Genomic DNA, 24,992 nt, shown 5'->3' with positions numbered 1-24,992 from the left:
GTAGTTGGGGCGCATGGACTCAGTGGTTGGGGCTCCCGGGCTCTAGAGCGCAGGCTCCAAAGTTGGGGTGCATGGGCTTAGCGGCTCTGTGGCATGTGGGGTTCTGGGCCAGGGATTGAACCCTTGTCTCCTGCACTGGCAAGCAAATTCTTTACTATTGAGCCACTAGGAATGCCCTGTTAACCATAAGTCTGCGCTTGAGATAGTTCTCTTCAGCACAGTCAGGACACAGTGATAGAGGTACATGAGGTCTTCCTGACACACAGCTGTGTTATGTCAGACTCCTTAAAGTGGCTTTCATAAGTTTCTTGTTATCTATAGTTTTTCTTACCTGGAATTTCATATCTGGCTATCAGGTAATATCTACCTGAAGCTGTCTCTTTGAGTCCCTTTTGTATTCTTTTTACCTCAGAGCTCTTCTTTTAGTCAAACAAGACATTCTGGGCTGCGTCTTAACGTGTGTTACTTTTTCTATTCTGAAAAATCATTTTCTTTTTCTCTTTGTCAAAATTCTTCTAATTCTTGAAGGTGGATTTGAATTGCTACTTCTTGTTCAAGTTTTTTCTGATCAGCTGTAGACCAGAGAAGGGTGTATGTGTGTGGTTTTAATATAAATGTAGATTACCTCCTCAATTGGATTGTAACCCTTAGCTAGAAGGGGCCCTGTTGTAAACTTCTCAGCATTCATCATGTTTTTCATGTGATTTGCATTTAGTAAGTATGGTCATAGATCCTGGGGATTGAAGTGAGGGTCTGATAGAACAGCGAAAGTATATTCCAATTAAGTTGTCCAACTGTTTGCTCCTTTGTGCTTACTATTTTAGTTAATATGCATCTAAGTTGCATAAGCAAACAGTAAAAATGGGTGTTAGAAATGAGAATAAGGCTGCAGCCTTGCAGTTTCCCACTAGTTGCCAGGATACAGAAAGTCTGTGTTGCTTTTATTCTGTTTAAAAGTGTGTGATGGTTTGGTTTTTTATTTCCACATATCCTTTTATATTTATTTATTAATTTTTATTTTGAAGTGCTATATTTTGCTAAATTAAATGTAGTCATTTAAGTGTAGCTATTTACTTTTAGGGACTAAAGCATTTTACTAAAAACGAAGGGGAAAAACAGCATTTAGTAAACATCTACTACACATCTGATACCGTGATAATAAGTAAACATTCTTTATTCATTAAATAATTTAGCATGATATGTTCTCCTGTTTTTTGTGTGAGAAATTGCCTTATCTAATGAGTGATAGAGTTTATATTTAAAATCCAAATATGTTGAATTCTGCCAGAATATTGTTAGATAATCATAAGAGATGTTCTGTTTTGTTGCATTTGGCTGAGTCATGAGGCATGCGGGGGATCTTAGTTCCCCAACCAAGTATTGAACCTGTGCCCCCTGAAGTGGAAGCATAGTCCTAACCTCTGGATCACCAGTGAATTTCCCCATAAGAGATTTTTAGAGAGCAAAAGAATGAAGAGTAAATACTAAAGAGAAAATGCTGGGTTTTGTGAACCAGGAGAATCTTTTGGAATTGTTTCTTTGTTATATTTCTCACTGTGATTTTCAGTTTTATTATTTGCCTGTTATCTGAATTCATATTTAATCAGCTATCTTGTGTTTAAATTGTTAATTTATCAAAATAAACCATCAGGAATGTTGCAGGACACATAACTGAAAAAGGAGAGTTGGTTAATACTGTAGTATTTTTGAAGTAGAAATTTAGGTTTTATTTTTAAAAACAAGTTCAGTATTGGGCAACTGGTGTATGCATTTAGATCAGCAAGTAAATTTTAACAGGAAGGTCAGTATTTGAGCGTAGTAATCAGCAAAATTAGTGTTATTAAAAGTAAAATAGCTCATGCAAGACAATACTGAATCTAGGAATAAAGTAAAATCAAACATGTCTTAATGTACTGTACACTTATAAGAAACTACTACTTGAGGGTTCTATAATAAAGACCATTCAGCAGTCTGTGTTAGATGCTATCTAATAGGATGATGAACTCCTGCCCCTAATGGAGGAGGTAGGTTTCCTGTTCCGTATATGACATTTTGGGTGAGGTAACAGTACCTTTTCTGGGAGATGCCTTTGGAAATATTGCAGCAGAGACTAATGAGACCTTAGACCAGAGCTTGCCATATTTGTAATTTTTCTGCAGAAGGTAATAGTAAAGGCATAAGACTTGATAGGCTTGTTAAATGATGTTTTACAGAGAACAACTCAGGAAATCTTGGAAAATACCCAGCCAGGTTTGAAAAAGGAAAGAGGAACCAGTGAAATGAAGAGATAGAAAGCAGTCTTTGTATAGGAAAAGAAGTAACATACGATCCCTGCCATGAAAACACAGTGTAAAGGTTTCAGTCAGTCAAAAGAGGCAAACGTTAAGAAAAGCTGAGAAAAACAAGGAAGTAGTCACTGATCGTTTTCAGTAGCTACTTTGAGTCACAGGTTGTCAGCTGGTGGTAGGAAGTGAAGGGACTGAGTGGTGTTAGGTGGAGGCAGCAGTTACAGATCACTGTCAAAGAATAAAAGCAGAATCTTTCAGCTTTTAAACGTCTTTCTAAGATGGTGGAAACTGTTGTGTTAAAGGCAAAAAAAAAGGACTTTATAGAGAGGGAGAAATTGGAGCTACTGGTAAGGAAGGAAATAGTATTGGGAGGAAATTCTTGCAAGGAGAGTAGAGGAAGATACCAGAGTCAAGAGATAATCTCCATATTATGATGAAAGCAAAAAGACCAAGTTTTAAAATAAGCTTCTCCTACCTACAGTAAAGATTATTCTAAATTACGTTTTTTAGTATCTTAATAGGGCTTCCCTGGTGGCTCAGCGGTGAGGAGTCTGCCTGCCATTGCAGGAGACACGGTTCGATCCCTGGGTTGGGAAGATCCCCTGGAGAAGGAAATGGCAGTCCACTCCAGTATTCTTGCCTGGATAATCCCATGGACGGAGGAACCTGGCAGGGTCGCAAAGAGTCAGACACAACCTAGTGACTAAACAACAAAAAATATGCTAATATACTTTATTAAAATCTATAAAATTTCACATATACTTCTTTTAAATACACATGCATAAGCCTTCCTTCAAAATGCTAGTCTTTTTTTAAATTAGATCCTATATAGGAAAGATTTTCACCCTGATCAGAGTTTCCAGGCAGTAAGTAGTAAAATGGGGCCAGAAATTCTTTCTTGGAGCTCTGGTTATAGGAGGGAATCAGGAATATGTTCATTCTCCAAAAGTAGACGGTAGTGTGCATTTTTATATGAATTTAAAATTTGAGCAAGGATAATATTTATTCATGCACATGGCCAAACTAGGGTCTGAGGTTGAGAATAGTTTTCATTTCCATTTTGAAGAAGGTTTCTTGAGTGTCTTAGGAAACAGCTTTCCTTTTAAAAATTGTTTTAAAAATATTTATTGAGTTCTTCATCAGACTCTAATCATAGCTATGAACAATGTAATAGGAAGTAGATGAATTAGGTTCCTGGCTATCTTGAGATGACTTTCTAGTTAGATAAGTAAACAGATTATCAGCCTGTGTTCTTTCTTCAGTAAAGTGACCACTTAAGTCATTTTACTTTTTTTAAACACCAGAGTAACTTCAAGATAAACCATAGACATAATGAAATATATCTAGGAATGGTCTGTTGCAGGAAAATGTGAATATAAAAAAAATCTAAACTCATGTCTCAAATTAAGGAGAAATTATTAACCTTAAAAAGTGTTTAATATTAGGGGTTGGAGTAGTAGTTAATTATTTTGAACTATGTTTTTTTACTTTTAGAAACATTCTGTTTAAAGACAGATTTATTCAGTTGGATTAATAGAAGTCCTGTTGTATCAGATACAAACATTTAACTAACATAATCTCTCTTCCGTCGAATATAAATCAATGTTTGCAGTTGAAGATATAACGATATAGCACGATTTTGCTCAGTTTTTAAATATTTTATTTCAAAGAGTTGGCTGTTTTGGAAAGGTCAGCAAGTATTTTAAAATTTTTAGAGAGGAGAGAGAAAGATAGTATTTGCTTGTCATTCCATCTAGGCATCATATAATTGATTTACATGGAATATAATTTATGGATAAAAAATTAGTACTTGCCTAAGATTATACCTGATACTTCTTTTTAGGTGAGTGGGTGGCAGATGTTTATATGTACAGGTTTTTAGCCACAGAATGACATTTCTGAAGGCTGATTTGCCTGGCACCCAGACTACTTTTTAAAATAAAATATTTATTTATTTGGCTGCACTGAGTTTTAGTTGTTTCTAACGGGATTTTTAGTTGAAGCATGTGGAATTTAGTTCCCTGACCAGGGATTGAACCCAGGTCGCCTTTATTTGGGAGATCGTAATCTTAGCCAGAGGACCACCAGGGAGATCCCCCAGGCCACTTTATTTATTTATTTTTATTTCATTTTTATTTTATTTTATTTTTCCCCCGAGGCTACTTTAAATGGTAGAAATGTTCCCATTTGGGAACTTGAAAGTTGGTGCTTTGGAAGACTTCCTGTCTTTTAGAACAGAAGATTAGTACGTGTTTCTGCAGTGTCAGAGACAGGTTAGACGCCTTTCCCACTTCTAGAGAAATTGCTTCTGTTGTAATGAAAGTGTCAGGGTGAATTTAATCATGTTACTGTAGATACAGCCTAGTTATTCGAACCTTAGTTGTGGAGAGAGTATCTAGAGTGTCAGCCACCTGACAGTTTTGTGATTAGAACCTTAGAGGACTGAGAGATTATTGAGAATCCTGTTACGTGTAGTTTAAAAAAAATCTTCGAACAGTGAAATAAAAAACATACTAAGTAGGAGGAGTCCTAAAAAAGACACCAATTCTATTTACAAGCTGTGTGACCTTATTTGAATCTGTTTCCTTAGATATTAAAAAAGCAAAACTTTCAGGATAAAATAAAATGTGTCATAAAACAAAATATATACTGGTATAATGTGTGCAAAGGTACACTAATTTGAAGACAGATGGACGAGCAAACTTAAGGTGATAATATTGTACTTTTTATTTGGTCATTTAATATAGGAGATGCATACTAAATCTAATGTCAGAATTTTTAGAAGGAAGGTTAATAAGAGAATGGAGAAATAGAAGTTAAATATGAGCCTATATTGAGTCTTTGAAATCATTCTTATTAAATCAGCATGTTGTTATTTTGTGAAAGCATTGTTATAGAAATAACTAAGATCTCTTGGATTTTGATGAAAGCATGGTTGGTTTTTGTCATTCTTTACATATATATGAAGAATAAGTACACATCTTTTCCTCTTCCTTCTCTTTAAACTTAAAACTTGAAGGTTATGAATACCGATGGGACTGGGAGACGAGTGCTCGTGGAAGACAAAATCCCCCACATATTTGGGTTTACCTTGTTGGGTGACTATGTCTACTGGACTGACTGGCAGAGGCGGAGCATCGAAAGAGTGCACAAACGCAGTGCAGAGCGGGAGGTCATCATAGATCAGCTCCCTGACCTCATGGGCCTGAAGGCCACAAATGTTCACCGAGTCATTGGTAGGTAATTCCACAGTGCTCTTAGAGGATGAACCAGGAATGAGAAAAGATATAGTTAGCAGCTTATAAAGTCAGCAGTGTAAATTGTTGATGTTTTGACAGGATATAAAAATCGTCTGTTAAGCCTTCTGTAATGAGAGATGGACCTTTTTTTTTTTTTCTCTTTTAAGGAGATTATTTAATTTGTTGAAGCTCACAAAATTAATATATTCTTTGTGGTACCAAGTACATTTTACATTTTTCTTAAAAAGTTGCTGCCTTTTACTTCATAGCCCATGGTGTTTCATAGTGGCTAAGTCAAGGAAGACAGTGAACAGTTTTTAGACAATTACCTTCTTTCCAAGGGTATATCAGTCAACTTCCTTCCACTTCCCACGGTCAAACCCAGATAAACGTCCCAGGAGAAAATACTCCAAATCACTTTCTTGTGGTTCCTGACACCTCCAGACCAGTTTTCAGCGTATCGCCAAGTTTATTGATACTTGTGGATGACCCAGTGCTGGGTACCATCTAGGTATCCATGAATAATTTTTGAATCAAGAAGTTTCTTTAAAGGTGTTTACCCAGGGACAAATGAGAACTCAAGTCATTGGATCGATTGGCAGGGATGAACCTTTAAATGTGGGTTCAATACTGGCTGCATAGTTTGAATTGAAGGGCTAAACTTAACACCCATACACTCTGTCAGAAGAAGAACTTCTATCGTATGAATAATGCAGTTTGCTTAAAGCTTCCTTTGGGTACACAGGAAAGTAATTTTGTCATACGTTTATTCCCAGTTGATCAGCACAAGAGTTTTGACCTGCTCTGTTTTCAGTTCAGTCGCTCAGTCGTGTCCGAATCTCTGCGACCCCATGAACCGCAGCATGCCAGGCCTCCCTGTCCATCACCAACTCCTGGAGTTTACTCAAACTCATGTCCATTGAGTCGGTGATGCCATCCAGCCGTCTCATCTTCTGTCGTCCCCTTCTCCCCCCGCCTTCAATCTTTCCCAGCATCAGGTCTTTTCCAATGAGTCAGCTTGTCGCATCAAGTGGCCAAAGTATTGGAGTTTCAGCTTCAACATCAGTCCTTCCAATGAACACCCAGGACTGAATGAACACTTCTTTAGGATGGACTGGTTGGATCTCCTTGCAGTCCAGGGGACACTCAAGAGTCTTCGCCAACACCACAGTTCAAAAGCATCAATTCTTCGGCACTCAGCTTGCTTTATAGTCCAGCTCTCACATCCATACATGACCACTGGAAAAACCATAGCGTTGACTGGACAGACCTTTGTTGACAAAGTGTTGTCTCTGCGTTTTAATATGCTTTCTAGGTTGGTCATTACTTTCCTTCCAAGGAGTAAGCATCTTTTAATTTCAAGGCTGCAATCACCATCTGCAGTGATTTTGGAGCCCAGAAAAATAAAGCTAGCCACTGTTTCTACTGTTTCCCCATCTATTTGCCCTGAAGTGATGGGACCAGATGCCATAATCTTAGTTTTCTGAATGTTGAGCTTTAAGCCAACTTTTTCACTCTCCTTTTTCACTTTCATCAAGAGGCCCTTTAGTTCTTCTTCCCTTTCTGCCATAAGTGTGGTGTCATCTGCATATCTGAGGTTATTGATATTTCTCCCGGCAATCTTGATTACAGCTTGTGCTTCCTCCAGCCCATTGTTTCTCATGATGTACTCTGCATATAAGTTAAATAAGCAGGGTGACAATATACAGCCTTGACGTACTCCTTTTCCTATTTGGAACTATTCTGTTGTTCCATGTCCAGTTCCAACTGTTGCTTCGTGACCTGCTCCATTTTCAGCTTGGGCCAATTCACCACTCCTGGGACATCACCATACTGCCACCAACTTAGTCAGACACCCAGTCAGCCTGGTGCAGCTCCAGTCAGAACTCCTGGACTGGAACCATCCTGCTCAGCCTCTGGCGTAGCTGGGACTGCAGGTCTGCATCAGTGTTCCTGGCCTTTTATTCCCTGTTAATCCTCATAATGCTTGTTTGTGAGATTAGAACTGAAACTTTAGATTTGGGGACAAATATAATCCTAGTTCTCTGTCAAGGAGATGCCTAGTCATTTAAATTGAAAATGTGTTGATTATGTCGATTGTGTGTCCTTTTATAATTAATTTGTATTTTAGGTTCCAACCCCTGCGCTGAGGATAATGGGGGATGTAGCCATCTCTGCCTCTATAGACCCCAGGGCCTTCGCTGTGCCTGCCCCATTGGCTTTGAACTCATCAGTGACATGAAGACCTGCATTGTCCCAGAGGCTTTCCTTCTGTTTTCACGAAGAGCTGACATCAGGAGAATTTCTTTGGAAACTAATAATAATAACGTGGCCATTCCACTCACTGGTGTCAAAGAAGCTTCTGCTTTGGATTTTGACGTGACAGACAACCGGATTTACTGGACTGACATATCACTCAAGGTTAGCCAAAGAATTGGGATATTAAAACTGGGGACTAGTGGGGAGAGCTTCAAGATTTTCTGAGTCTTCATGCTGTTATCAGCTTCCTTCATTACTTAATGGGCAAGAGTTCAACCAAAAACCCTTAACATTTTAAAGGAAGCCAAGGAGAAGGCCCATTCAGTATTTTGTTAAGTATCTCTAGTGTTTTTAGTGCAAGATAGTTTGAGTATTCTAAATCTGCAAGACATAATCTTCCTCTGTTTCATTCTATTAGAATACATAAGTGACATTTTCCTCAGCTAGAGAGTAAGCACCTGTATTCTTCACATAAATGGCTTATAGAGACTTGACTCTTAGTTTATTAAAAAAAATTTTTTTTGACACCTGACTGAGGTAGAAAATGCCAATTATGAGTTATAGCATACCTTCTCTCCCCTGCCCCTCCCATCCCTAGAATAAATATTGACAAGCTTACTGAGTCAGTAAGGAGGAGCTCTTGACCAGAAAATCTAGAGCATAATTCTTCCTTCTTCCAGATTCTTTTGGACCTGTTTTAGATAGCTTATGTAAAACTTTGTCTAATATGCAAAAATCGTATTAGAGCCAGAGTTAGACTGTAATGGTGGTCAGTAAAATCTGTTAAATGAGTGAGTAAATAAATGCTTTATTGTGTGGGCTTGTGAGTTTCCTCATCTTGAGAGCAGAGAGAATGCCTATCTTGCAGTGCTTTTGTGAGCATTAAATGAGAAAATATATGTACACCAAACACTTCATGGCACTTTCCATGAAGTAGGAGCTATTATTAGTAGCTTGAATTATGACTGTTTTAATTTTTAGGGGATTCATAGCTACAGTGGTCATGATATGATTAGTGTCAGATGCATTTTATAAGGTATCAGGTTGTTGAGCTCTTCCTCAGTTGATGCAGTGACTTTGCATACTCTCAAGCACCTTTAGGAAGCTGTGTGTTTGTTAGTCGCTCAGTCGTGTCTGACTCTTTGCAACCCCATAGACTGTAGCCCGCCAGGCTCCTCTGTCCATGGGATTCTCCAGGCAAGAATACTGGAGTGAGTTGCTATTCCCTTCTTCAGGGGATCTTCCCAACCCAGAGACCGAACCTGGGCCCCTTGCAATGCAGGCAGATTCTTTACCATCTGCGCCACCAGGTTGGAAGTCAGGAAACTGAAAGTCAGGCAACTGACTGACTACTGGTTAAAAGTCTACAATACTCTGGTCACATCTTTTTCACTTGATTACTAATAAGTTTTACAAAAATAGTCACTCCACTGTTTTCCTAGAATAAATTTCTGATTATTAAGACTTTGAAAAATTTCTCCCGGAATTGACAGTGAAACTTGAGGTTGCAGTTGTTTTCATTGGAGGTTGACGTCATTTTTTTTTTAACTGTGCTCATAAAATATGTGAAATTGTATTGAGAAACTGTGCCTTTGGCTCTTCTGTATCTTCCCTTAAAACCTTAGGGTTTTGTATCTAAGCCCTGTGACATGGTTGTTAATCTTATTTCTGCAGACCATCAGCAGAGCCTTTATGAATGGCAGTGCCCTGGAACACGTGGTAGAATTTGGCTTAGATTATCCAGAAGGCATGGCTGTAGACTGGCTTGGGAAGAACTTGTACTGGGCAGACACGGGAACCAATCGAATTGAGGTGTCAAAGTTGGATGGGCAGCACCGACAAGTTTTGGTGTGGAAAGACCTAGATAGTCCCAGAGCTCTTGCGTTGGACCCCGCTGAAGGGTAAGCAGCTTGTCATATGCATTCTTTGCAACTGTATTGTGCGTGGCCTAGTTATGGATTATATTCTTGATGTCTTTAAATCATGCTTATTAGGAAGCTGACAGGTAAATCATAGATAGGTTTTATCTTAAAATCATTAGTTGAGATTTCACTGATTTAGAATTAATAATTAGCTGAATTTTACTTTTGTCATTATTAGCATTGGGTGACTAAAAATTAGTGAAATGGGTTAGTAATGAAATATTAATGATTGTATTTATATGCTAAGTACACAGCCTTTTGAAAGGTGTCATGAAGTCTATTTGCTTGCACTCTCTCCCAAGTTATACCAGATTCTAAACCTGTGAAAGTAAACCCACTGAGATAATGTGTGCTAAGAAATAACTACATTAAAAAGCTCTACTTTAGAATGTTCATTAATTCAAAAATGGATAATTACTTATTATTATAAACTTGGAGAAACTTTGATATTAAACAGTGAACTTTCTGATAAATTTATTTACAACGTGACATGTTTTTCAAGGATAGATGATCCTTCTTACATGATTTAGCAAGTTTTAAAAAAAGATCTGTATAGTCAAGGCTACGGTCTTCCCAGTGGTCATGTATGGTTGTGAGAGCTGGACTATAAAGAAGGCAAAATGCCAGAGAATTGATGCCTTCAAACTGTGGTGCTGGAGAAGACTCCTGAAAGTCCCTTGGAGAGCAAGGAGATCAAACCAGTCAATCTTAAGGGAAATCAACCCTGAATACTCATTGGAAGGACTGATGCTGAAGCTGAAGCTCCAGTATTTTGGTCATCTGATGTGAAGAGCTGACTCATTGGAAAAGTCTCTGATGCTGGGAAAAACTGTGGGCAGAGGGAGAGGAGGGTGTCAGAGGATGAGATGGCTGGATGGCATCACTGATGCACTGAACATGAACTTGGGCAAACTCTGGGAAATGGTAAGGGACTGGGAGGCCTGGTGTGCTGCAGTCCATGGGGTCACAAAGAATCGGACACAACTGGACGACTGAACAACAACAACAACAAAAACCCATCATGTAAGAAAGCTGAATTTTGAAGAATAACTCCATTTTAAAAAGCAGAAGTTAACCTTGTAAACATAAGAGCACATTGACCATGGCCATATTGAAAAGTTGTTTCCCTGAATCAGTCAGTTCCATGGTTAGCTTGCTGGCCATGTAGTTAGAAAGTCATACCAAAGGCACCGTCTCTATGCTGACATGTTGTGATTGGTCTATGGTGATTTTTACTCTAGGTATTAGTTACCAGACAGATAAATTTAGTAGTTGGGATGAAGGACTCTAGTTTACGTGGCTGCTAGCAACTGTGATATTTCTCCCACAGTTGTTTTCTCTTTGGCTCTTGGGATGTACTCGTGCCTGTTAGCTGACAAGTACAAATGCAAACAAAGCCCAAGGCAACTTGAGTTTTCAGAAAAGTGTGTTTATACATTGCTACCAAGTCAACCATCAGCTCATGGACTGATGAGTGAATGTCTCGTTTGGGTAGTTGATGAGACGTGGCATGCGGAGAGCTTTCCTAGACCCAGTATTCAAAGTGTCTTGAAACTAGCACTGCTGGTTCAGTCCAAAAGGCATTTGGCTGAGAATTACCTTCTAGTTCTAGCTCTGCCATATGACTGGCTTGAAGACATTAGACAGATCAGTTACACTTCTTGTAGGGCCTTGTCCTCCTCATCTGCAGAAGTCTGTACTGTGCGGCTGCTCTCCAGTTAACGTGAAAAACCCGAAAGAGTACATTCACAGGGACTGTAGTAGTAGTGTTCACTGCTCAGCTGACACACTGAGGGGTGTGTGTGATTCGGTGGTATGTTACCTCGGACCGTGTGACCAAATGCATTTCAAACTGTCCTTTTAAACTTCAGTTCACAGTTGTTAAGTTGTCCCTTTGATGTACTGCTGCAACTTGGTTTTTGGGAGAGTGATTTATACAAATCAGAAAGTAAGTTTTAAAAATTTAGAAACTCCAATTACTTGTCTTCAGAAATACACGTATTTTGTTCTGAAGTGAGTCAAATTCTGAGACCAGCGCTTTAATCCTTTGCTATCTTCTTCTTGAATATTAGTTTTATAAATGCAAGTGCTGCAGTAAGGAAACCATGGGTTTGTTTCCAATTCCTAGGTTTTGGATGGAACAGATTCATTGGAAACACTAAGGAAAGCTGACTCATTTCCTTTTTAGGATATGAGAAAAAATATTTAGTTGAGACTGCCAATGTAATTGAAAAAAATTAATAGCTATGATTTTGCTTTGCCAATTTCCTTGATTTAGTGTATATTTTCTTTAAATTTACTTAGTTACTATAACTTTCAGTACATGAATATGATCCTTTCTCTCAAATAATCAGAAGTGAAATGTTAAATATCCATTGATTTGAATTTAGATTCATGTATTGGACTGAATGGGGTGGAAAACCTAAGATAGACAGAGCTGCCATGGATGGAAGTGAACGTACTACACTAGTTCCAAATGTGGGACGAGCAAACGGCCTAACTATTGATTATGCTAAAAGGAGGCTTTATTGGACAGACCTGGACACCAACTTAATAGAGTCTTCAAATATGCTTGGTAAGCTGTATTCTTTTTTTTGTTCAGAGATATAGTATATAATCCTTTCTGTGCAGAAATCAGTGGCTGCTGTTTACCATAGGTTAGACATGATACTGTTTATAAAACTTCATATGAATGTCTAGGTTCATCCTCTGTCTCACATTGTATCCTATTTATTAATAGTGGGTCAAGTGCTTGGATTCATATCTCTTTAATAGGTGGAATTTCATTACTGTTGGGCTTATAATGGAATTTATAATTCCCTGGATATTTCTGAAGTGACTTTTTGTAGCAGTAAAATACAATATATACATTTCCATCTTTTTATGGAAGGAAAAAGAGTTGAACTGTAGACCTTTATGGAGGGAAAATGAGACCACAATCAAAATAGACCATCTACAGGAGTTTAAACAAACTCAGTGATTTTTTAGAACAAAAAAATATTAGTTTGAGGTATGGGTTCAGACTGCAGATGGATTGATTTCAGAAGACTTGTCTGGTTTAAGCATTGCTTTTGAAGGAATTCTTCTACTTTAAATTGCTTACAAAAGTAATGTTTTAAATGTTGCCTTTTCTTTTTCTTTGCCAACAAGACTCTCACTTTCTCACATATTACATCTTTCTTCATCTCCCCTGTCTGCTGCCTTTCTGAAAATAGGACTCAACCGTGAAGTTATAGCAGATGACTTGCCTCATCCTTTTGGCTTAACTCAGTACCAAGATTACATCTACTGGACGGACTGGAGCCGACGCAGCATTGAGCGTGCCAACAAAACCAGTGGCCAAAACCGCACCATCATTCAGGGCCACTTGGATTATGTGATGGACATCCTCGTGTTTCACTCCTCACGGCAGGCAGGATGGAACGAGTGTGCTTCCAGCAACGGGCACTGCTCCCACCTCTGCTTGGCTGTGCCAGTCGGAGGTTTCGTTTGTGGATGCCCTGCCCACTACTCTCTGAATGCTGACAACAGGACTTGCAGTGGTAAGCTGCATTCCCCCCCTCAATGCAAACTAAAGTTAGAAGAAGCAGACTTTTGAAAACACTGTAGTTCATATTCTTTGTAGAGTGAGAAGTTGTCAAAGTCCGGAGTTGATCATTTGTTTGTATAAAAGGGAAGGACTAAAAGTGAAAAAGTGCAAGTGTTTGTTACTTTTGTTCGGTGATAACTGGTTGATGTTATGAAAAAATTGATATTATAGGAAAAGTAAGTATTTTATCCTTGGGGATTAAATATGAATAGCAAATTTTGCATAGCTTCTTTGAGAGAACATGCACGTGTGCTAGACATAATTCATATTTATTCATGGTGAAGGAAAGAGCAGTACAAATAGTACAACAAAGAGACTCTACAAAATACAATCTCCTTGTCCTTTGAAATTCGCAGAATAGGCTAAAGATGAAAAATGTAAGTGTGCAAGAGGCCAGGCTTATGAGTAAATGTAGCCAATATGAAACAATAGTAAGTAGACGGGGAGGCAAGTTAGAGAGCACAGGCTCTGAACACACTGAGTGGTTGCCACCTTATTCTAGCTAATGGTACCAGGTCGTCTCATCTAGCCATGAGTCTGGGGACACACACACAAAGACACACACACACACACACACACACACACACACACACACACAGTCTGTCGTCTCATCTAGCCACGAGTCTGGGTACACACGCACAAAGACACACACACACACACACACACACACACACACAGAGTCTGTCGTCTCATCTAGCCACGAGTCTGGGTACACACGCACAAAGACACACACACACACACACACACAGTCTGTCTCATCTAGCCACGAGTCTGGGTACACACGCACAAAGACACACACACACACACACAGTCTGTCGTCTCATCTAGCCACGAGTCTGGGTACACACGCACAAAGACACACACACACACACGCACAAAGACACACATACACACACACACACACACACACACACACACAGTCTGCTTGGAACACCAGGCCACGAATCTGGGTTCACCACGCACAAAGACACACACAAACACACTCTCTCTCTCTGCTTGGAACACCAGGACACAGTGTATAACAAAACATTGTTGGCTTGGGGAATCCTGATTTGTGACTCACGTGTATGTGAAGGTCCATGTCTTTTGAATACATGAGAACAAATTAGAAATTGGTAGATACAATAAAGAAATAGAGAATTAGATCAGGAAATGTAGATTCATAGGAGAAAGGTAGGGTATGGTTCACTATGTTAGAAGGTAACAACTGCTGTAGGACATTGGATATAAATGAATGACTGAAATTACTGTATTCTGTGCCTGAAAGTATAGGAGTCACCTAGGCAAGGATTTAGTGTTCTCACACAAGGCTGAGTTCTGAAAAAGAAGGAACTTCAGTTTATAGGTGAATGATCTGCAGTCTCTGTCACACATTAGTTTGTGTTTTACTAAAGCAAGTCACAGATTTTTTAAGCCTTTTAATTTTTCTTATTTGGACAGTGGGAATAGTAATAGTAATTACCTTGTAGGATTGCTATGAAAATTGAGTAAAGTGTAGCATGATTTGATTGCTGTGGAGAATGGATTTGAGGAGGAAAATAAGTGGAAGCAGGTCGGTCAGTCAGACTGCTGTGATAATGCAGGTCAGTTTGAACTGGGGTGATGGAAGTTGTGCAGAGATGTTGATGGATTCAAGGTGTATTTTGAATGGATTGTATATGAAGAAAGAGAAGAGGGAGGAAGCAGGATGATGCCTAGATTTTTTATTTGAGCAGTTGATAATAAATGGGAAAGATTAATTTTCAAGAAGAATTAAGAAGTACTTTTAGTCAGGTTTATATTGATTTTCCTGTGGGAAATAGAAACATTAAATTGGATAGAGGAATCTCCAGCTCAGAGAAGAAGTGAAGTTAGAGGCATAAATTTTAGAAATGCCAGCATGTATTTAAAATGGGCACTTAGGGAGAATATATATACCTGGGGGTCAGCAAACTTTTTCTTTAATGAGACAGAGAGTGAATATTTAGGCTTCGTGAAGCCTGTAGTCTCTGACACACCTCTTCAGCCCTGTCCACTGCGATGTGAAAGCAGCCACAGATGATATGTTTTTAAAGTTGGATCAATTCTGATAAACTTGGTTACAAAAACAGGCAGCAGGCCAGATGTACCCTGTGGGCCATAGTTTGCCAGTTCCTGGTCTGGAGAAAAGAAGGGGTCTGGTAACCTCAGGAGCTCTGGTTGAGGAGGGAAAGTTCTCAGTAGACATTGCAGAGCAGCAGCCAGAGAGGCCAAAGAATAGGACCCAGAAGGCGGGAGAGAAGATTGTTTCAGAGTAGGTCTGTGTTGTGAGTGCTGCTGAGAGGTTGAGTAAGGGAAGCCTAAATTATCCACTGGATATTTGGGTGAGGTGGTTGTTAGTAATCCTGAAAGAAAGTAATTTCAGGAAAGTAATAGCAAAAGATGGAAATAGATCAACAAGTGAATGGAGCCCAGAAAGGGGATGATAGTGTGTGTGTCATGTAGATTTTTTTTTTTTAAGGAGTTTGACTTTGGAAGGAGAAAATAGGGGTAAGAAGTGATGGAGGATGGAGATAGAAGAATATGGAAAGGCCTTTTGAGGTCATTGTTTGGGATGTTTATACCAGAATGTTCTAGTTGGTAAATGAAGGTTATGAGAAATCACTGCTGAGTGTCCCTGGCGTCTGTCTTGGGCCATTTCTGAGATGATCGGCAGTGTTTCCAGAGGCTTCCTGTCCTTGTATTCTTTTTTTATAATGTGTATTATTTAATATTTGCGCAGAGATGTATTAAATCCCAAAGAAGATTACAAGAGAAGTTTAACACAAAGTACTTACCCTCAGAAAGTTTTCTAACGTTGTGTTGTTTACTCCTGGACCTGTGTTTCAAAAGCTAAATCAGATCATGGCCTTTCTCTGCTCAAAATCTTCTGTTTCACAAGGAGTAAAAACCTCATTCTTCTAATGACCTACAAGTTCCTGCATGATCTGTTCCTTCACAGCCTCCCCACTCCCTTGCTTCTCTGACTTCAGCTTTTACTGTTCTCTCTCTCTCTCTCTCCATGGCAGCCACACTAGCCTCAATGCTCTTTTCACATGTGCCAGCCCTACTTCAGGACTGTGGTACTGCATAGTTCCTCTACTGGGAATGTTTTCCTGCGAATATTTGCATGCATATACTTCACCTTCATGTCTTGACTTAATCGTGACCTCCCCAGAGATACCTAATCTGACCTATTTAAAGTTGCAAGTCCTCCTTCACCCAGTCTCGCGTTGCCAGTGCCCTTACGTACAGTTCTTTTCCCATGACTCTTAATCACTCTCCGGTATACGGTGTAATTCATTACTTATATACTATGGCGTCTTTATTATGTTTATTACTTACTGTCTGTTTATTGGAATATAAATTCCATGAAGCAGTTTTTTTTCCTGTTTTTTAACTGATGTATATCTAAGGTGCCTAAAGTAGTTTTCGGGTAAATAGTAGTCATTCAAGAAATTGTTCAGTAGAAGAACGAAGAAGCAAGACAGGATTTGGAAAAACAGGTGCTTTTCCATTCAGCAGCTTTGTGACCTGGGAACAATTACTTAACCTTTCTTTAAAAATTAGTTAACTATTCTGTTTGCTCACCTGTAAAGTGGAATTATTTGGGGGACTAGAAGACATCTAGTATGATGTGTGGCATGCTGGAGGTTCTAAGTAAATGCTTGTTTCTTTTTTTCCCCCAGTTCTTGGAAATAATTTTATTTTCTTTCAAAATCATGGCTATAGGGCTCTCCTTACTGATGTCATCTCATGCTTGTTTCTTCGTTTGTTTACTCATGTATTCTTTCAGTGAATTTTTACTGACCAGCTAATCCACACTGGGCATTATTTGAGCCAATGAAAACTGTATCGGTGAATGAAACAGATATTAATCCCTGCCCTTGTGGAGGTTACATTCCATCAGGATAGATATTGAACCAAATAAGTAAACTATATCATGAGGTAGATGGAGATGAGTGTTATGGAGAAAATTATGAGCAGGAAAGGGTGAGTAGGAGGATCTTGATGTTAAATAGGATCATGAGAGAAGTCCTGGCATAAAAGTGATACTGTGTCAGGAACTGAGGGAGGTGAGGAAATGAGCTGTGCTGGCTCTCTGGGAGAAGACCTGTCAAGCAGAGGGGAACAGCAAATACAGAGGCCCTGCGGGAAACATGTCTGGCATGTTGGACAAACACCTGGGGGCCAGTGTCTCTGGAACAGAGTGTAAAGAAATTAAGTCAGAGAGGAAGCAGGAGGCCACATTGTGTAATCCTGTGTTCAGTACTGAAGCAGTTGGCCTCTTTGGCAGCTTTGTGCAGGTTGAGAAAAGGTGTTTCCTCTGGGCACATGCAGCTGCCCAGGTTCTTGACTTGGCTACCCAGGTGTGGCCTGGATTTCAGTCCCTACTCGAGACCTTTGGCATAGCTCAGAGATGTCACAGTCCAATGTGGGTCTGGGCTTGTCACTTACAGTGTTCTTACTCCAGAGTGGAACCTTTCTTTAAGCATCAGGCGAACACTTGTGTCTTCAGAGGAGAGCTAAAAAGCTCCTGCCTGCTTACACCTCCTCCTCCAGCTCCTGCATGTGGGAGTGCAGCACTGAGGCAGCCCGACAGGACCGTTTGGAAACCCTTTTGCAGGAGATGAGGGGTTGGTGGTTACAGGCGACATAAATCAGCGTGGGTTTAGGCTTACAAAACTGCATATTCTTCGTCCCTTTTGTAAATAACTCGAAACATCAGCTTCCTCCTGGAAATATTTAGCCACCTGAAATTAATGTCATCCATAGACTTTTTGAAATGAGTATTTATTTGGAGCCATATTTGGCTTTGTCATCATCTATGTTTCTAGAACACCTAATTGTGAAAGCTTATTAAAGGTTAAAATTTGACTCAGAAAGAAAGAAAAAAAAACAGTACAAAGTGAAACATAACTAGGAACCAAGTATATATTTGATTGATTATTTCCCAGGCAGGAAAATTTGGCAGCTAAAACTGTGGGGTCTTTCTTCTGAGTTTCATTGTATGTCTTAATATGCTCTCTTGTTGGAAGCTTACTATTCAGGACCTTTTTTTTTTCCTTTTTTTTTTTTTTCTATTTTCTTGATTTACAAGGAAGTAGTACTGCCAAAGAATAATTCTTTTTTTTTTTTAAATGGGAGACTTGTTACCTATTCTGTTGTGACATGTATTCTTACTACGTAAGGTGTTGGTCCTACTAAAATTGCTAAAAGCTATTAAATCAGTGTGCTGTGGAGTCTACATAATGGAGAGTTCAGTGGAGTCATTGAAATATTTTCTAAATCTTCCAAGCTAGTAATGGACTTTCAGCCAGTGGGGAGCTTAAAGCAGAATTTCAGAGTTGTGAATACCAAGTTTCTTTGTGAGAAGCCATGATTTCTTCAAGATTTAAGCTGATGTACATTTGGGTGTAGGTGTAACATCAGGGAACCACAAGTAAGGGCACTGTGAAGAATGGGATTTAGGGAGAGATAAAGCAAGGAGTTCTGTTTTGTCCATTTATGTTTATATCACTGATAAGGACAAAATTCTGCTGGATTTAGGTGATGACTGAGCAACAAGAGAAGAGAGTATAATTTGGGGATTTTTTTCATTTATTTTAATGAAGATTTTAAAAATGACTGTTAGACTTTGAAGTTTTTGGTGGCTTTGTCAGATGGTGTTCTTTTCTAGATACTCTCCTCCATTAAAGATGACTGCATAGTAATCAGAGGCCTAGTCCCTGGGACAGGGAAATGTCTCGGCTGCATTTCCCTGTTTTCATAGGCGTCAGGCATCAACTTAGCATGTGACTTTTTTTTTTTAATGGTTCCCTCTCCTTGCAACCATTCCATCCCCACAATGTAAAACAAAGCCTGTATCTACAACCCATGAGGGTTTGTTTCATTCCTACTAACACCACATTTATTATTGCCACTACTGATAATAAGAAACAATAGCTATTTTTACTTGACTTTCATATAATGCCTTATAGTTTTTATGTTTAGGTATTGTACAATTGGGGCTTCCCTGGTGGCTCAGTAGTAAAGAATCCTACTTCCAATGCAGGAGATGTGGGTCCAATCCCTGGAACAGGAAGATCCTCTGGAGAAGGAAATTGCAACCCACTCCAGTATTCTTGCCTGGAGAATCCCATGGGGAGGAACCTGGCGGGCTACAGTCCTTGAGGTTGTAAAAGAGGCATAACTTCGTGACTAAACAACAACATTGTACAATTGACATAATACCTTTTTATTTTTACTTATGTTATAAAATTCTTGTAGCAACTCAGTGAGCAGGATAGCATAACTATAACCTTCTAGTTGAGTAAATTTTGACCCAAGAAGGTTGAAGGTTGTAGTTAAGATCAAGTGACTAAATCATATGAGAACTGAGACTAAAACCAATCTTGAAGTCTCTTTTCTGACCTATGGAGACCCAGACTTCCTTTCACCCACAAAGATAGGTGATGGAGGAGTTAGGATTATTTACTTGGTAGACAGGGGAATTTTGTTTGTCAAATGCTTCATTGAGCCCGCCTCCACCTCCGCCGCGGCTCGTGGTCGTCCCGCCATGGCACTGTCGCGGGGGCTGCCCCGGGAGCTGGCTGAGGCCGTGGCCGGGGGCCGGGTCCTGGTGGTGGGGGCGGGCGGCGTCGGCTGCGAGCTCCTCAAAAACCTCGTGCTCACTGGCTTCTCCCACATCGACCTGATTGATGTGGATACTATGGATGTCAGCAACCTCAACAGGCAGTTTTTGTTTCAAAAGAAACATGCTGGAAGATCAAAGGCCCAGGTTGCCAAAGAGAGTGTACTGCAGTTTTACCCGAAAGCTAATATCATAGCCTACCATGACAGCATCATGAACCCTGACTATAATGTGGAATTTTTCGACAATTTATATTGGTTATGAATGCTTTAGATAACAGAGCTGCCTGCAACCATGTTAATAGAATGTGTCTAGCAGCTGATGTCCCTCTTATTGAGAGTGGAACTGCTGGTTATCTTGGGCAAGTAACCACTATCAAAAAGGGTGTGACCGAGTGTTACGAATGTCATCCCAAACCAACCCAGAGAACTTTTCCTGGCTGTACAATTCGTAACACACCTTCAGAACCTATTCATTGCGTTGTCTGGGCGAAATATTTGTTCAACCAGTTGTTTGGAGAAGAAGATGCTGATCAAGAAGTATCTCCTGACAGAGCTGACCCTGAAGCTTCCTGGGAACCAATGGAAGCCGAAGCCAGAGCCAGAGCATCTAGTGAAGATGGTGACATTAAACATATTTCCACCAAGGAATGGGCTAAATCAACTGGATATGATCCAGTTAAACTTTTTACCAAGCTTTTTAAAGATGATATCAGGTATCGATTGACGATGGACAAACTATGGCGGAAAAGGAAACCTCCAGTTCCATTGGATTGGGCTGAAGTGCAAACTCAAGGAGAAGAAACCAGTGCATCAGATCAACAAAATGAACCCCAGTTAGGTCTGAAAGACCAGCAGGTTCTAGATGTCAAGAGCTATGCGTGTCTTTTTTCAAAGAGCATTGAGACTTTGAGAGTTCATTTAGCAGAAAAGGGGGATGGAGCTGAGCTCATATGGGACAAGAATGTCCCATCTGCAATGGATTTTGTCACCTCTGCTGCAAATCTCAGGATGCATATTTTCAGTATGAATATCAAGAGCAGATTCGATATCAAATCAATGGCAGGGAACATTATTCCTGCTATCGCTACTACTAATGCAGTAATTGCTGGGTTGATAGTATTGGAAGGACTGAAGATTTTATCAGGAAAAATAGACCAGTGTAGAACAATTTTTTTGAATAAACAACCAAACCCAAGAAAGAAGCTTCTTGTGCCTTATGTGCTGGATGCTCCCAACCCTAACTGTTATGTATGTGCCAGCAAGCCAGAGGTGACTGTGCGGCTGAATGTTCATAAAGTGACTGTTCTCACCTTACAAGATAAGATTGTGAAAGAAAAATTTGCTATGGTAGCACCTGATGTCCAAATTGAAGATGGAAAAGGAACAATCCTAATATCTTCAGAAGAGGGAGAGACAGAAGCTAATAATCACAAGAAATTGTCAGAATTTGGAATTAGAAATGGGAGCCGACTTCAAGCAGATGACTTCCTTCAGGACTACACTTTATTGATCTACATCCTTCATAGTGAAGACCTAGGAAAGGATGTTGAATTTGAAGTTGTTGGTGATGCCCCAGAAAAAGTGGGGCCCAAAGCAAGCTGAAGATGCTGCCAAAAGCATAACCAATGGCAGCGACGACGGAGCTCAGCCTTCTACATCCACAGCACAAGAGCAAGATGATGTGCTCATAGTTGATTCGGATGAAGAAGGTCCCTCAAATAATGCTGATATCAGTGTAGACGAAAGAAGTTGCAAGAGGAAGCTAGGTGAGAGAGTGTCAGTGCGAAAAGGTCACGCATAGAGCAGGCAGAGGAGCCTGATGAGGTTATAGCATTAGATTGAACACAAGTGCCTCTGAACGGAACCTCTTACTCCATTAAGGCCTTCTGGGCAGAACCAGGTTATTTGTTATGTCCTTTGTTCCAAAGGGAAAAAATTGACACCAGTGACTTGAAGATGATTCTGCTCCCTTTGAAAGCATTCATTTTCTAGAACGATTAGAAACATTGCAGTGTGCTGTACTGAAAGTAGGAATATAGTTTTAAAACCCTTTGAACAAAGTATGTGCATAACCAGTCCATGAGATGAAACAACACAATGCATGTTGCCTTTTTAATGTAAATACCCTTAGGTATCATTTAACAGTTTTAAAATATTGTGGTTTAGTAAAGTTGATACCTAGTTATAAATATTATGCCTTTATTTCTGGTTAGAAGAAGAATTATTTTTAGCCTCGATCTAACCATTTTCATACTCTTAACTTACTGAAACGGATTCAAAGAAGTATCAAGTGCTATGCATTGAAACTTGTTTTTAAATGTTAACTGGCACTATGTATATTAATGTAAAACAGTTGTTAATTTACTCAAGTTTTCAGCTTATACTGCCTGGTATGTCTGTGTAAGAATTTTTGTGTATTGTTACAGTTTCAGGTCATTTATATTTGATGTTTTGTAAAACTCAAATACAACTATACATGCAGACCAAATAAATGACATCTGCATATTTGTTTAAAAAAAAAAATGCTTCATTGAAATAGGTGTCCTGTGATGATGCTACTGTGGACAAGACAGAGAAAAACTGGCTCGTTGGCTGTGTCATGGCGTAAATTCATAACTGGTTTAGTAACCAGAGTGTGATCAGTGTTTCCTTTAAGAGTTCTGGAGGCATTCCAAAAGGCTTTGTCTCATATATGTCTTCAGCATACATGTCTGTTTTTTGTGAGATACAGACAACAGGCCGATCAAATCTTTCAGTGATCCGAGACTTAGGATAACTGTTTCATATTTGCTTTTTTCTCTCTTTAAGCTCCAACTACTTTCCTACTCTTCAGTCAGAAGAGTGCCATCAACCGCATGGTGATTGATGAACAGCAGAGCCCTGACATCATCCTTCCTATCCACAGCCTTCGGAATGTCCGGGCCATTGACTATGACCCCCTGGACAAGCAACTCTATTGGATTGACTCACGACAAAACATGATCCGAAAAGCACAAGAAGATGGCAGCCAGGTAATCCAGGGCTCAGTTCAAAATCCAGTTCTTCTGTGTAGTTATTGGACCAACCAACCATCCTATTTTACTTATGTCATGACTCTGCTTGTGTGTATATGTGTGTGTGTGTAAAACTGGAATTCTGAACCTGGCAGCTTTTTTTCTCTCCTAAATGATCTTTGAGTAAACAGTTGTTTGCTAATGCCATTGAAATGAAGATTGTATTGTATTAAAATAATTTCTGCTCATATATTAGAATGACTTTGTCAGTGCCACCCATATCCATTTATATTCCATTATATTTTTTGTTTCATTTACATGGAGCGTTGGAAACTTTGAAAGCAAATAGACTGTTGGTTCTAATCTGAGCTCTGTCACTCACTAGGATTCTTATGAATTTTTAGGTGAAAAGAATGTAAAGCACATAGCCCATTACCTATTACACAGTAGGTACTCTATAAATAATAGTTCTTTTACTAGTAACTATTATTTAAAAGTTTTAGAGAATGGGAAACATAAAACACAATCTCAGTAAAATTAAAAGCATCTAAGATATGTTGTTATTAATCTAATGGTTTTTGGTTTTGTTTTTGTTTTGTAAATATTACTTGGTGTCTGTGGCATAGCAATGAAAATATTATCAACACATCTTATCTGTGCTTACGTTCTAATCATGAGTCACACACCACTGTCCATAATTCTTTGCTTTCTTTCTGTGTCCAAGCAGTATTATACCAGGATCACTGTAAATAATTATTTGTCATCTTCCTTGTAGCACTAATATTAAGTTAGATTTTTAATGTATGAAAATTAGATTGCTAATTTTTTTTTATATCTTATCTGACAAAAATAAGCAAGGAGATAATGTATTTAGGTCTGCTGAGAGATCATTTAAGGTATAGTTTTAGCTGTGTATTACAGATGCACTGTACACTGTGTAGGCCAGGACTGATTGGCTGATAACTAGTTGATAGAGATTGTAACTGTTGTCTAGAGCCAAGGACGTAGCAAATAAATGAGACAGCCTCATTTAAGGAGTGTTACTTTGGAGATGCTGAGTAAATAAAATACCATTCATTCAGATAAAACAGATGAACAATGCCTGTTTTTTGCTGGGGTGTTTTTTTTTAATAATTGTTTTGAGGGGTTAGATTTGAGGATTAGAGGACATGACTGATAGATGTGGTTTGTAGCCCTGTTGTCTCTAGAACAGAGATTCTCAACTTCTGCACTATTGATACTTTTGGCTGGATAATTCTGTGTGGGGTAGGTCTGACCTTTACATCATATTTTAGCAAGGCTAAAGAATGTTTAGCAAGGCTTCCCCGACAGTTCAGCAGGTGAAGAATCCACCTGCAATGCAGGAGACACGGATTCCATCCCTGGGTCGGGTAGATCCCCTGGTGAAGAAAATGGCAACCCGTTCTAGTATTCTTGCCTGAAAAATCCCATGGGCTGAGGAGCCTGGCAGGCTACAGTCCAAAGGATTGCAAAGAGCTGGACATGAGTGACTAGCGTGTGTGCACTGGCCTCTGCCCTTTTAAAAGTCAGTTATACTCCCTTACGTTTAACAGTCAAAAATGTCTCCAGACATTGACCGGTGTCCCTGGTAGGTGGTGGTTCAGTTGAAAAGTCGTGTCCGACTCTTGCGACCCCGTAGACTAGACTGTAGCCTGCCAGGCTCCTCTGTCTATGGGATTCTCCAGACAGGAATACTGGAGTGGGTTGCCATTTCCTTCTCCAGGGGCACTTGCAAATGCAGAATTGCTCCTGGTTGAGCACCACTGCTTTAGAGCTATTTCTGGAGTGTTCTTCTAGCCACAGCTGTCTCTAGTTTATAGGAAGCAGCTGCCACCTTCTCATTCCCATCTCTGATCAATGCACTGTCATGTTCTTAGAGCAACTAAAACAGCCTCTGTCTCTCTTCTACTTTATGTCATAATAACCAAGGGAACATTTGAAATGTTCACTAAGAAATGTCCCTTGAGACTTGGGAGTTCCACTCAGGTGTGTGACCACATACGTGTAAGTATTGTGAGTAATCCCAGGGCTGTCTGGCTTGGAGTCTC

The 24,992-nt window shown here is 39.5% G+C and overlaps 1 protein-coding gene and 1 pseudogene across 5 annotated transcripts in view; both read left to right on the top strand.

Annotated features, from left to right (window-relative positions):
* Positions 1-24,992, top strand: part of LRP6 (LDL receptor related protein 6) — a 173,303-nt gene that overhangs the window by 112,206 nt on the left and 36,105 nt on the right. For all 5 annotated transcript variants that reach the window (XM_043439798.1, XM_043439796.1, XM_043439797.1 and 2 more), the window contains 6 exons: positions 5,308-5,524; positions 7,659-7,948; positions 9,461-9,687; positions 12,099-12,283; positions 12,924-13,250; positions 22,739-22,941. In XM_043439798.1, the coding sequence (XP_043295733.1) occupies positions 5,308-5,524; positions 7,659-7,948; positions 9,461-9,687; positions 12,099-12,283; positions 12,924-13,250; positions 22,739-22,941 (1,449 nt within the window). The remainder of the gene's footprint in view (positions 1-5,307; positions 5,525-7,658; positions 7,949-9,460; positions 9,688-12,098; positions 12,284-12,923; positions 13,251-22,738; positions 22,942-24,992) is intronic.
* On the top strand, positions 19,472-22,714 carry LOC122423050 (annotated as a pseudogene).

The sequence above is a fragment of the Cervus canadensis genome, chromosome 21 (assembly GCF_019320065.1).
Source record: "Cervus canadensis isolate Bull #8, Minnesota chromosome 21, ASM1932006v1, whole genome shotgun sequence".
Classification (NCBI taxonomy): Eukaryota; Metazoa; Chordata; class Mammalia; order Artiodactyla; family Cervidae; genus Cervus; species Cervus canadensis.
This window is presented reverse-complemented; position numbering and strand designations above follow the sequence as displayed.